We start from the raw sequence: 14,086 nt of genomic DNA on the forward strand, positions 1-14,086 counted from the left end.
AGAGACCTCCTTCGCTAGGTTACCAGAAATGCAGACGTAGAAACGCTTCCTGTTTGTAACCTGCACGCCTTCCCTGCCTGGAACCCTCCCAGCCTCTCCCCGGTCTGGGGGCCCCAGAAGCCAGTGTCTTGTCAGCTTTACAGTAAGCGCACCTCTGATGAGACCTCAGTCGACAATCTGAGGATTTTAAGAGCTGTGGGTGCACAGACCTCCCCCAGCACAGGTGTTCCTGACCGTTTTGGGTGTCCTGGTTTCCTTTGCGAATTAAATGACAGCTGTGGACCTTCCCCAGAAAAATGCATAATACTCACGCCCACTAAATTTTGCATCTAATTCCAGGGATTCTTGGACCCCCTTAAAGCTTACCCCGGGTAGGGATCCCCTGACCTAGTGCAACCCATCCATTCAACAGGTGGGGCAATGAATTCCCAGAGTGGGGAGTGACTTGCTCAAAGGTCACACACAGTCAGTGGGGGGGGGGGGGGCGGGGCGGGGGACAGAGTCAGGACTCAAATCCAACTCCCCCCACCCCCCCAACTCCATCCCCTCCTGCACTGTCACAGCCTTGCTCCCAGGGCTGGACGGAGAATGGGGCCTCCAGGGAAGTGTCCTTTCCTTGTCTTTGGTGTCTATCCTAGACATGTATTTTTGCCCAGTGTAGTTCAGACAGGGCAGGAGTGATGGCGTTGAAACAAACACGGACAGGAGGAAAAATGTTGTGTGGTCTGGGTTTAAACGCAGTGAGGAATTGAAAGTTGGGAGAGAGGGAGAAACAGTACGTAAACAACTCCTGAATCTCCCGAGAGAGCACCGTCTGTGCTGCTATGTTTGGTGCCTGGAGACCCGAGCCCTGGGGGGAGGTCCCAGCAGGAGTCACATCAGACTGGGCCCTGCCTGAGCCCCATCCCCTTCCTGTGCTGCTCTCTCCCCTTGTACTCAACTTGGGTCATCAGTGGCTTCTTGGTGGCCTGAGCTCTGTGCTTTGCAGGGGTGGTTTCTTCCCCCTGCGTCACTCTCCTCTCTGCCAGTCACCACTGACACTTCCTCTGAGCCCCCAGCTAACTTAGGTCTCTCAGCACCTCCCCTCTCTGCACCTGGTTCACCTCTTTCAGAGCACATAGTGGCCTTTACGGTTCTGTATTTATCTGCTTCGGGGCTGTGTCCTCCCCCCCCCCACAATCAGTCATTAAGCTCTGAGGGCACAGGGTCTGGACCCTGGGCACAGCATATGAAGGCTCTCCGTAATCACATGCTGATTTCAATGGTGGTGGTGCATCTGCCGTTTGGACCTGGGCATCTGCAACAGATGCCTGTGGGGCAGCTCATTCCTGAGATCCTGACCAAGCCGGCACGCAGCTGGAAGCTTCAGCTCCAGGCACAAAGGGAACAAGAGCAGGCAGTCCGTACCGTGAGTGGTGCCCAGCTCCTCACAGCAGAGGCATCAGCCAAGCAGAGGCGCACGGGGGAGCTGACATACAAGCCAGGCTCTGTGTGTCTCCAAAGTGGGTCCTGGTCCTCTGCCTTTTGCTCAAGGGCCCACCTGTTCTAACACTGAGGGTCCCCTGATCCTCAGCCAGCCAGCTCACCCACAGTTGTGCCAAGGACCGACAGCAGAGGTCATGGGCAGATGGCTGGGAATGACATCCCCTGAGGGCTTCACTGCTCTGGGAATGATTAAGGAACTCAGAAACAGTTTTCTCTCCTGCCTTCTGGGCTCGCCTCCAGATAATGGAGCTATCTTGAGAGGGCAGCCTGTTATTCATACTCAAGTATTTTTTCTTTCATTCCATTTCGTTTGGGGTTGAGTGTATTTTGAGTGTATTCTTTTTTTTTTTTTTTTTTTTTTCAACTTGACACCTATGAGTCCATGACTGATGCTGTGTGCAATACTTCCCAAGGGCTGGGAGTCTTGACCAATTCTTTCTTCTTCTCAGTATGGGGCTGTGGGGTGAGGAGGGGAGGGATTCATGTGACAGAGAGGCACTGAGGCCCAAACTGGTCTTCTTCTACCAGTCTTGCTGCCTGGAGAGCAGGGGTTGTGGGGGGAGAGGGCGGGTACTGACTCTAGACAGTTTCTCTTCCCACTCCCATCTCCCCACCCATTGGGGGCGGAACGGCAGGAGGTCAGGGACAGATGCATTCACCTCTGCAGATGGGAACCTGCTCCAGTGTGCCCCTTGCTTGCTCTTAAACACACCCCAACAGAGCAGCTTTCTCCTTCCCCCCATCTCTGATGAAATAATCGGTATGAAAATTTGTGTCTCCTGATAAGATGCCAGATACTTCCATTTTCTTGCACCAATCACCTTTGCAGGGGGTGAGAAATAAGCCACAATAGGATGTTTAGGCCGCTGAGCAAAGCTGATTGGTGAGGATGGGTCGGGGTGCGGTGTTGGAGCTAGTTGACTTGCCGTCCTTCTCCAGTTAATCACGATGCAGCTTGCAGCGGAGTCCTGAAGCTTTGGTGGATGTAAGACATCCTCAAGGCCAAGATGACTAGTCTCTGGGCGTCACGACAGGGCCTGCAGCCTCCCTCCTTTCCTTACTCAGCTGGTGACTCTGTCTTTGATCACTGCATCATGGCTTTAGCACTTTGTCTTTGTTCCGGAAAAACCTTTACATTTGCCCTGTCATAGCTTCCTTGACCTCCCCAGGCCAATGCATCAAGAGAGAGTCACCATAGTGTTTCTGCTCCTAGGTGAGTGGCAAGGTGTGTAGGCTGTCAGGAAAATTGTCAGATATGCCCAAGCAGAAAGAAACAGCGGGCTCTTACCGAGCACCAGGCCTACATCACGGTGGGGCTCCATACATTCTTGTCAAATGAATTAAGGATTCCTAAGGGTGTGGGAAGCAATATGGGGGAGGTTTTACACACCGCCTCTGGCAGGTACTACCCAGCACTGAGCCCTAGTTCTGCCCCCATGCTAGCTGGGCATGCTTGGGCATGCTACTTGATCTCTCTGTCCTATTTCCTCATCTATAAAATGGGGATTATGGTGATAATGATGATGATGATGATGATAACAATAATAACTGTTGTTAGGTGTAAAGCAGTTAAAACACTGCCTGGCTCATAACAGGTACCAGATAAGTGTTTGCTATTATTATTAAGACTAGAAATGTAGTTATTCCAAGGAATTGAATGTTACTTTTGCTTTAAAAAAATTTTTTTTAAAGTTTATTTATTTTGGGGGGGTAAGGGGCAGAGAAAGAGGGAGAGAGGAATCCTAAGCAGGTGTCCCGAATATTACTTTAACCAGAAGCTATGGATTTCCTTATCTTGCAGGCAATCTCTGCCCCCACAAGCTCCTCCCCTACACATGGAACCGTATATTGCAAGGGTCGGCAAGCTTCTTCTGTAAAGGGTCAAACAGTAGTTTAGACTTCGCAGGTCACACAGTTTATGTCACAACTACTCACCTGTGCTGTTGTAGCATAGAAACAGCCATAGACAATATGTAAATGAATAAGCAAGGCTGTGTTCTAATAAAACTTTATTTACAAAAATAGAAGGCAGGCCAGATTTAGCCCACAGACCACAAATTGCCAACCCCCAATCTACTGGGATTCTATCATTTTACAAGAAACTGTAAAATGAATTCTACCTTTTCTAAGAAAACTGCCTGGATCCCTGCTATGAGATTTCACCTTCCTCTCCCTGAATTTCCAAAACATTGGGTCTGAAGGGAGCTTACTATCATGGAAAGAATAAGTAGGAAATCTGGGTTTAAGCTCTGCCCTACTGCATGACTTTGAGTAAGCGAGGCACTTAATATCTGTGAAGCCTCAGTTTACTCACCTGCAAAACAGGTATAAAATATGTAAATATAATATAAATAATATTAAAATATAAAACATAAAATATTTTGCACACCTTACAGTGTGGCGTGAAGACCAAATAGTGCGCGTGGATGTGATTTGCAAACGGTAAAACACTACATAATGGAAGCGGGTCTGCATGTGTCCCTTACGCTTAGGACAGTGCTGCACCAGATCCCAGCAGTGGTATTAAGTAAAGATTTTTATAACACTCATATTGGTATGTGTCTATATCTGTATTGATCTTCTCAGGCAGATGGAGAACTCAGGGGACACAGGCCCAGGAGAGAGAGGACAGCATTCTTGGGTAGAAGCTACAGAATGCTTGTCAACTTGAGATATAGGTTGGGGTCGAGTGCAGCAGGTCTAGATTGCCATGACAGGCTGGAAAGGGAGGAAGGCTTCTAAAGGCATCTATGGCTAGAAACCTGTATTAGCGTCTTGGGGCTGATGCAACAAATTACCACAAGCTTGGTGGCTTAAAGCAACAGAAATATATTTTCTCACAGCGCTGGAAGCCAGAAGTCTGAACTCCACGTGTTCGCAGGGCCGTGCTCCTTTCAAAGGTTGTAGGGAAGAATTTGTTTCTTGCTTCTTCTGGTTTCTCGTGGTTGCTGACATTCCTTGGCTTATAGACACATTACTCCAATCTTTGCTTCCATCTTCACATTGCCTTCCATGCTTCTTTGTGTCTTTTATTTCTCCTGTCTCTTATAAGGATGCTTGTTACTTGATTTAGAACCTGCCTGGATAATCCAGGATGATCTTACCTCAAGATCCTTAATTACATCTGCAAAGGGGTTTTTTTTTTTTTTTTTTTTTTTTTTTTTTTCTAAATGAGGTCACACTCATAAGCTCCAAGGAGTTCAATGTGACATATCTTTTAGGGTCACCATTCAACCCACTATAGAATCTTATTATTTTCACTCAACTTTTTATCTGAAGTATTTCCCATGTCATTGAACAGTCTTCCAAAAACATTATTTTGATGGCTGATAAGATCCCATAATGTGGGTATAGCAAAATTAGTTCATTTCCTCTTGCTAGACGTTTATATTGCTCATGATTTTCCACTGGCATAATAAGGATGCAGTGCATGGGCCTTGGAGTCAGATTCTGATTCTTTCATTTACCAAGGATGTAATAATAGTCAAGTTCCATAAAATTTTCTGGCCTCAGTGTCTCATTTGTGAAATGAAGATCATAATAGTTATCTCATGGGGTGACTCAGAGGATCATAGGAATGAATGTATATAAAGTGGCCAGCAGTCGAGGTTTGGCACATACAAGTGCTTAGCAGTTTAGTAAATTGCAGACACTTTTGTTTTATTCATATTGATGGCATGTCAGTTAATTTACTTAGGATGGATTTATAGAAGTACGATTCCCAAGTCAAGGGATGTAGACATTTTTAAGACTCTTGGTTCACATTGTCAAATTGCATTCCAGAAAAAGCATCTGCAAAGACACTCAGCCTTACCTAATCCTACACGGTAACTACTCTCTCTGGACTGTGATGGCTGGCTAAATCAATGGACAAGAATTTTACAAGCACCTGTTATGGACCCAGGGTTAAGGGACCCACAGGGATAAGGTGGGCAGGGGATGCTTCAAGAAGGAGCGTCTTCCCAGAAGTGGACCTTGAAAAAGGAGCAAGTACTAGAGGAGAAGTAGTAGTCGGGCATGGAGGCTTGCACCTCACTGCTCTCAGGTGTCTCATGAAGGGCAGAAGTGGAAAAGGCTGGGGAGACTCCACTGTGAAAGACTAGGACAGTCTTGAGCACTGGCCTGGCAAGGGAGGTCACATTTTTTTTTTTCTTTTGCTTTAGAAAACTAGAAATTCATAAAAATTTTTGAGCAGGGAAAGGCTAATGAAAGGCATTTAGAAAGAGTACAAGGGTCTAGATGGATTAAGCCTGGAGCCAAAAGGCCAGCCACAATTGGAGCTATAAATCTTATCCTGTGTCAGAAGCAAGATATGGTAGCATGACTTGGTGGCAGGGCTCACGCTACTTAGCACATGGAGTTCTGAGCCTCCAGCCACCATCTCCTCCAAATGTCCAACACCGAATCTTCAAGAAGCTCCAAGCTTCTTTGAGCGGCTGCCATTATTTCCTGGGGCTCTGGGATGAATGGCTCCTAGTTGCTATGGTTCTGGGAGGTATTAACCTGATATTTTATTATTAACTGTCCAGGCCGTAAGTGTCTTTGAACCAGTGACTCTTCCAGGAATTTCTTCTCTTCCACTATGATGTCCTCCCGAGGGGAGGGAAAATACTTGATGACTGACCAGCTCTATGTCCCCTTTGGTGATTAATATGCCTCTCTGGTCAGGATAGGGGTATGCAGGAGGAGGAGACCTCCTCACACTTTGGGCCTGACCACACTGACATACTCTAGTCCATGGTGGCAGGAACTGAAGGAGGGAAAAGTATATGAAGGACCCGGAAGGGACTGTGGGGAGACTTCTGTGTAAGCAGAGAACACTTCTTCCAACCCAACAACTCATAGTTCAGGCTGCTATAACAGATTACCATGGACTAGGGGGCTTAAACAACACATGTTTATTTCTCAAGTTTCTAGAGGCTAGAAACTCAAAAGCAGAGGCCAGCATGGTCAGGTTCTGGTGAAAACCCTTTTCCATGCTGCAAACATCCAACTTCTCATTGAATCCTCACATGGTGGAAAGAGAGTGAGCTAGCACTCTGGGATCTCTTTTACAAGGGCACTGATCCTATTCATGCACCCCTTGTGGTATGCCCTTGGACCCTGTGTCTGTGTGGTCTTTCCCCTGAAATTCTCCTCCCTGCCATCTCAGTCTTTTCATTCGTTCACTCTCATGACCTAATTACTTCACAAAAGCCCCACCTCCTAAAACCATCACATTGGGGGTTAGGATTTCAACATATGAATTTGGGTGAGGAGACACAAACATGCTATCCTTTAACACCAACCATGAGGCACACTCCTGTGTCACAGGCTCAGGGGGTAGAAGTAAGAGGTTGGTTCATTTAAAGTCTTCACAGAACACAGAAAAAGCTGTTTCTCTAATCTCTTCCCATTTTTGTAAATGGGACCTCACAACACACTCCCTACCCAGACAGGCACAGCGGCTGTCCTGGGACACAGATAGGCCCATCAGAGGCTGCCACCTGGTGACCCATGCCCTGGGGTTTTCCTGGGCTTCAGTGCAGGGGGAAAGAGTGACATCCACTGACCCTGAGCTCAGGGAGCCTGGTGAGTCATCACAGTTAGAGGGGTTTGACCCCCTCAGAATGCAGAGTTGGCACAGGGCCACCAATGAGGGGCTGGGGTCAGAGCAGGCTCAGCACCCAGAAAGGAGCCCCTCCCCCACTATGTTAGGCTTCCAAAAGGTGGTCTGTCCTTCTTGAAGGTGATTTGCACCAATGGAGATGGTTTCGATTTGCTATTACTTGGCACATCCCTCTTTTATTTAAAAATAGCAAAGTTCCTGAATGGGTCAGAAAATCTATAGATGCATTTAAACCTCAAACAAAAACAATTCAGGTAAAACCAGAAACATTTAGAAAAACTTTTCCTGGGAAGACTGCTCACCCTATACCATTAAATAGAAGTGCTGCTGAAGGCCAGAGTTGAGATACAAAAAAGAGAGAACCCAAGGAAGATGTCACTAAATGGCTTTCATTCCAAGAGGGAATAGAGTGAGGGGTTTGCACAGAGCAGGGAAGGTGAGGAAAGCTTACCAGAGGGAATGCAAAAGGGGACTTACTGGGGTCAAGTAAAAGGGCCCACAGAAGCTGGGAAATCCTCTTCCACCCCCACACAGTAGGCTGTTGGGGCCCAGTGCTAGGGAAAGAACCTGTTCCGAGGTGACTTCGGGAAGCCAGCACATTCTCGGAGGCTGGGATTTATGAATGAACGAGACTCCCCATGGTACTGTCATGCGCCCCTTGCAGTATTCCCTTGGACCCTGTGTCTGTGCGGTCTTTCCCCTGAAATTCGTCTCCCTGCCATCTCAGTCTTTTCATTCATTCACGCACTCACTGATCAACATGTAATGAGCACTCAAATTGTGCTCCTTTGGAGCTGGAGATAAACTATGAACACAACAAACTGAATAACTGTCCTCCCTGAGCTCACGTTTGGGAGGTGGTGGAGTTGGGCAGGTGTTGGGGTGAGGGAGGAACACAGGTAATTACTGCAAGACAATCAAGGCAAATGCCGTGAAGCAGAAATACAGGGTGTTTGGGGCTCAGTCAGTTAAGTGTCCGACTTCGGCTCAGGTCATGATCTCATGGTTGTGGGTTCAAGCCCCGCATCGGACTGTCTTGCTGTCAGCAGGGAGCCCACTTCGGATCTTCTGTGCCCCTCTCTCTCTGCCCATGGCCCGCTGTGCTCTCTCAAAAATAAATAGTTTTTTAAAAGTTTTTTAAAAAGACATACAAGCATGTGATGGGATCCATCTTAGTCTGGGGCTGTCAGGAAGCCTCAGGGCTTTCCTGAGGAATTCACATTTGGGCCGAGCTCTGGAGGTAGAGTGTGAGTTAACTAGGAGGGAGCTGGAAGTCATGGCTGGAAGAGGAGACAAAGTGTGTGCAGACTCAGAGGAGGGTTGCTTATTTGGGGACATGGAACACAGACTGGGAGAGTGGGAGTCTGTGTGTGGCTCAGGGAAGCAGGAGAAGCATGGGAGGGGGCATACACTCAAGACTGACTCATTCCTCAGTGACTGCTTATTTTAGAAAGAGAAAGGAGAGAATTAAGGTGATAAGAGTGAAAGGGTTAATGTGTTACCCACTAGCTGAAGGTCATTCAGAGGCCTGTGAAAGGCAACAGGGAGTAGTAGGGACTGTGGAAAACTCCAGGATTACATACATACACATATATACACATAGACTGTACTCAAAGGCATTTACATTTAAAATATGTTAAAACCTGTTACTGGCCAAACAAAGCAAAATCTGAGGGTCAGCACAGTTTTGGGTGCACATTGGCTGGAAATAAGGAATGTGGAGGAGGGAGCTGGGAACTGCTTGTCCAAGAGCTAGAAAAAGAGCCAAAAGAGCCCCTCTGGTCCTGTGACTCCCCTGTGGCTGTCAGATGGTCTTCTCTGTGCCCACGCTCCTTGTGGCCCCTCCGGCTTGCCTCCCAGGGCTCACCTATTCCACAGTGACCCCATTCTCTCCAGAAGCAGGGTCGAGGGTGGGATAGTACCATTGACTTATGAATGGTGGGGTGGGGAAAGGGCTCCGAGCAGCTATCCGTAGCTCAGGAGGGCCTGGCTATGGGTTACAAGCCCTACTGGGTTCCCCTGGGCTTAGTGAGACTGGCAAGCTACGGCATGAAGATTTGAGGGTGAGGTAGAGAAGGGAAAAAAAACAGATGATGCAGAAAGGAGCTGTTGTAGCAGATGTATCACCTGAGAAGATAAGACCAGAGAACTTACACACTTATCAGTTATTCTACCATTAATTTCCTAGCCCAATTTTGGGTCATTTGCATCTCATAATTGGCTCTTTCAAAACTTGAAGGCAGGGAGCTTATTTGGCAACCTCCTCCACTTTCCCTTTGTGACAGGAGAAGCATGGCTGAGCTTATTTTAAATGTAATCACGTTTGATCAAAAAACCCCCCACAATGATTGGTTTTCCCCTTCTTTGCTCTGATTTCAATGACCTTGCATGTATTGGGTTTTTTTTCTGCATTTAATCTCTTCTCAGGTGTGCAGAGGGAAGATGCTCAGCCTTTGTGTTTGCTTTCCCTACAATTCTGATTAAGAACTACTTTAATGTTGCTAGACCTTTGTGAGGCAAACCTCTTTACAAGACAGGAGGAAGAGCTATCTCACTGAAAAAGAAACACTTTTAAAGGCCATTTCAATATGCAAACATTTCTCTCGCCACACACATGCATCTAATTGCTTGTTTCTAAAACAAAATGCAGAGACATTCCCTGAAGGAAACTCAGCTGAGCCAGAATTTTGAAATGACAGGTTCATGAACAGCAAGTCGCTAAATGCAGTGAAAATTTGTGGCTTCTTGATGGCCCAATGTTCATTTCACTTAATGCCAGAATAGCACTGAGTTTATGTTCAGGGATTTACTTTTTCTCAGTCCATAGGATTCTAGTGGAGTTGACTTTGTCTTAAGTCCCCCCAAATTGTTACATCTGGGCTGAGACAACCAGAGAATCACATTCTCTGGCTGGTTCAGGGATGGCCACCTGACCAAAGACTGGCCAATTAGGGTCAAGAAGACTCAATTTGGGACAGGTTTCAGCCACGAGGGAGGAAGATTCTTTCCCTTTCCTGCTGTACCAAACCCTGAAAAGACATGAGGCGTGAGCTGCCATGGACATCTTGTCTCCACAACAAGACTTATGAGAGCCAATATGTCAGAAGGCAGAGCCAGGAAAAGAAATCCTGTCCTTGTGACATCGCTTGAGCATTTGAATCTCATAGTGCCTGAAGCCAGCCTACCCCACAGACTTCTACACGATACAGTACATTTGCAGTTTTTCCTGGAGTCTGTCTGAATCAGGTCTTCTCAGTCTTCTGGGTATCATCTGTCCAAACATAAAGCAATGTGGCTGGTTCCAGTATATGATTCCAGTGAAATCTGTCCCATTACTTTATAGTCACATCTTATTGTTGCTGTATAATGCTTTCAACTTCTTGAAGCATCTTGACCAATGTGTTATTGCATTTCATCCAGGCCATCCTTATGGGAATTTTCCCACATCACCTCCATATACTAAGCCTCTCCCCCAAGATGATCTGCTAGTACAAAGAAGAGCCCCGATTTCCCCGTAGGCCCACAGAAGATCCTCTCTGCCCACATCCTCTTTTCTTGAAAGAAAAAGTTAAACATTTTAATAACTACCCAAGGAAACCCAGGCTTGGAAAGGGTGATTAAACAGAGGTTCTTTTTCACCGCAGTCTCATAGTAGACAAATCCCAGGAAAAATCCCAAGTGTCCAGCCATTAGCACCTCTATATCATGAGTAGTAAGAAACCTTTGACAAGGCAGACCTACATGTCCAATTGCCAAAAAAATACAGGTGACAAGGCCAACTTTGTGCGTAGTATGCCATGTTTGAGGTTTTAAAAAATTGCTGAGAGGGAGTTGATTTTGGGGGTGCTGGAAGATGTGGTTAAGGAGTGGCATTGTAGGAACCTACAGCTGGGAAGGAAACGAGGTGACTGCTTGTCTTCTGGAGGAAAAGGCAGATCCCTGGTTCTCTGCATTCTCTCAATGTCTTAACATTTTCATTACGTGTTTTCTACCCAGTCATCGATCTGGGCTATGTCTGCGGAGGCCAGGGCCAGGATGGCCTCATTCTCTAATGCTTCTGGGATTAACCTTATTTTGCACAATGGGTATATGGCTTGAAACCCCATGTGAGAAAAAACAATGAAAAATACACCAAGCTCGAGGCACCTGGCTGACTCAGTTGGTGGAGCATGTGTTCTCAGGGTTCTGGCTTCAAGCACCATACTGGGTATAGAGATTACTTAAAAATAAAAATCTTTAAAAAAATGTACCAAGCTCAAGGGGCAGGAACAGAGGAGTGAAGGCTGTAAGAACCTAGGCATTTCATGGGCCTTGTGCCTTCCCCAGACCCCCGAGGAGGTGGCACCAGGAACACAGGGTCCACAGCAGGGACCAGGAGCCGGGGAAACACTTTGAGAGGGGCAGGTACTCAGCCTATGAGGAGCAGGAGGGACGTATGAATCAACCAAACAAGCACCTATGATGATTCAAGAACCAGCAGGCCAAATGTTCTCAACAGCATCAACAAGAACAATCACAGCAATGCCCAGAGGAGTGCAGGACTCCTCTCATCCAAGACCCTTTCAGGGACCCTCTCTCACTCCCAAGATGTCTGGGAATCAAGTAGACATGGGCTCTGCAGACAGGACTAACTCCAGCACTAGGAAGCTACTGAATTTACAGGAGTCTGACCCTGGAGTGTCTTATGTCCGAATGGATGGATGGTACAGTCTGTGAGCCTCATCGATGTCATTGTCAGAAGCTGTGGCTCAATGGTCTTTGCTGCTGTCAACTATTCCATAGTGCGAATGGCACACCATCTGTTTATCCAGTCCACTATTGGCGGTCATCTGGCTTATTTTCACTTTACAACCATTACAAATCATGCTGCTTTCTTCATTGGGTTTGTACCATGTTTTCAGTTCCTAGGACTGGGGCTTGGAGTAGAATTGCTGTTCATGGGTCAAGCTTTTTATGTTCAGCTTCAGAGGATGCTGTCAGTGTTTCAAAGGCAAGGCTCTGAGGAGTTTGTCTTCACACCAGAAAGCCCCTGATGCTTGGTGTCCTCACCAACATTTGGGATTATGACACTTCTGTCAATCAGAAATTTTACTCTCTATTAATAATCTGTGGCTTTTGCTGTGGTTTTAATATTCATTTCCCTGCTGATAGTGAGGTGGGGGCACACCTCAGTTGTTCACCAGGCATTAGGATTTCTCATGTAATGTATTCATTTCTTGGCCCATTTTTATTTGAATTGATTCTTAAAGCTCCCTTAACCATTAGTAGGCTGCAAACATCCCCCCCGCCCCCGCCCCACCATCATGTGGCTTGTTTTTTCATCCTTTGCGTGTCTTTTCATGAATAGAATTTCTTGGCTTCAGTGTTGTTTATTTAATTGTTTCTCAAACTACCTGTGGGTGATGGAACAATTTTTTTCCCCATTTCCATCAGTGGCAGATTGATAGGTTCTGAAATAAAGTCTGATTATTAATGTAGAGGAAAATTTTTTAAAAATAAGAAAAATACTTTGACTTTTAATACTCCTTATTAGGTTTTCTTCAAGTGAAGCACCTATATTGAGCCAGACACATTCATACACTCAACAGATGCTTTCAAATCTAAGATGGAGAGGATAAAGACATCTCACAGGCTAGGGATGCTGGAAATGGCATGTGACAGAAAAGAATATTGAACTTCCAGACGTGACAAAGAGGAACACAGAAAAACCAATATAATGACAAAATGTCCTCAAGCACAAAAGTCTCAAAACAATTGGATTAAGAATGGAATACATTCTTCCCTAGCATATTTCTTGCCATATGAATGGTCTACCAGAATCAAAAACAGGGAACATAGTGATCTAACTCATTTACATGCCATTACCAAGAATGTTCTAGGGGTTTATCATTTTGAGGAAGAACTCTGCTAGCGTCAGAGTTTGGAAATGAAAGCAAATTAATTTTAGATGTGAAAAAGATGTGTTTGTGTTGAGTCTATGTATTAAATATATGGGTGTGAGTTGAGTATGGTGTATAAGTGTGTTTATATGTTGAATGTGTGTTGAGTGTGTGTGTGCATGCCTGCAGGTGTGCCCACAGTAGGAAGGTGTGTGGCAAGGACACCAGGAGGAGAAAAACACACCTGCTTTAGGTCACATGTATCGCATCAGAAAACCAAAGGGCTGCTTTCAGAGACTGATTTCTTTTGTGTAATTTGCAACTTGGCCCAAATGAAACAACAGAGCAGCTATTATTTATTTGGAGGGGATTACTTTCAGTAGTCTGGAAAGGCATGGAGGACATAGGGCCAGTGTCTGTCCTCAGCCCACATGGTAATCTCATGGTTGGAAGCTTCTTAGTCATCTCTTTCTTCAGTGGGACTTACAGCCCACTTCTCCCTTTCAAGTGAAAAGCTAATCCTTAATTATCTAGAGAGAATCACAGAATGGGATGCAATCCACCAAGAAAGTGGGGGGGGGGGGTAGAGGGAGGGGTGATGACAACAAATATACCATTAAGAAATCGGTTTGTGGGCTCTCATTCAGTTACCTATGTGACGGGTATAATCTAGACGCTCAATAGGCTGAAAGCTCTTCAAGACCTGCGACTTTTAATTTGCCTCCCTATCCAGCCCCCTCCCCCTCTTTCTCACACTCGGCACTGTGAAGATCTTAATAATAACAGTGATAATAGCTAACACTGAGCACCTGCTCTGTGCCAAGTGCCATGCGGAAGCTTCGCTGCAGTTGACAAGGGGCCATATGCTTTGGCGAAGAAGACTTTGCCTTCTCAGCTCATACTCCTCCCTCTCTGGGCTCCAGTCACACCAGCCTTTGTTTAGTTCTTGAGCCCACTAAGCTTTTCCCCCTCTGAGAGCCTCTGGGCTTGCAGTTCCCTCTACCTGGAAGCTTCTCTCTCCAACCCTCAGCATGGTCGACTCTGTCAAATGCTGCTGAAAGACCAACCAAGTTCAGAACACAGCAGTAATTGCTGGACTGGGGCAAAGCAGACA

General features: G+C 46.2%; 1 protein-coding gene across 6 annotated transcripts in view; it reads right to left on the minus strand.

The window, feature by feature from the left end:
- Nucleotides 1-8,703: 8,703 nt before the first annotated feature.
- LOC132684919 (protein FAM136A-like) overlaps nucleotides 8,704-14,086 on the minus strand; it is a 36,655-nt gene continuing 31,272 nt past the window's right edge. For all 6 annotated transcript variants that reach the window (XM_078434820.2, XM_078434822.2, XM_078434821.2 and 3 more), the window contains one exon: nucleotides 8,704-10,364. In XM_078434820.2, coding sequence (XP_078290946.1) covers nucleotides 10,361-10,364 — 4 coding nt within the window. In that variant the 3' untranslated portion in view covers nucleotides 8,704-10,360. The remainder of the gene's footprint in view (nucleotides 10,365-14,086) is intronic.

This window comes from Panthera onca, chromosome D2 (genome assembly GCF_046562875.1).
Source record: "Panthera onca isolate mPanOnc1 chromosome D2, mPanOnc1 haplotype 2, whole genome shotgun sequence".
NCBI lineage: Eukaryota > Metazoa > Chordata > Mammalia > Carnivora > Felidae > Panthera > Panthera onca.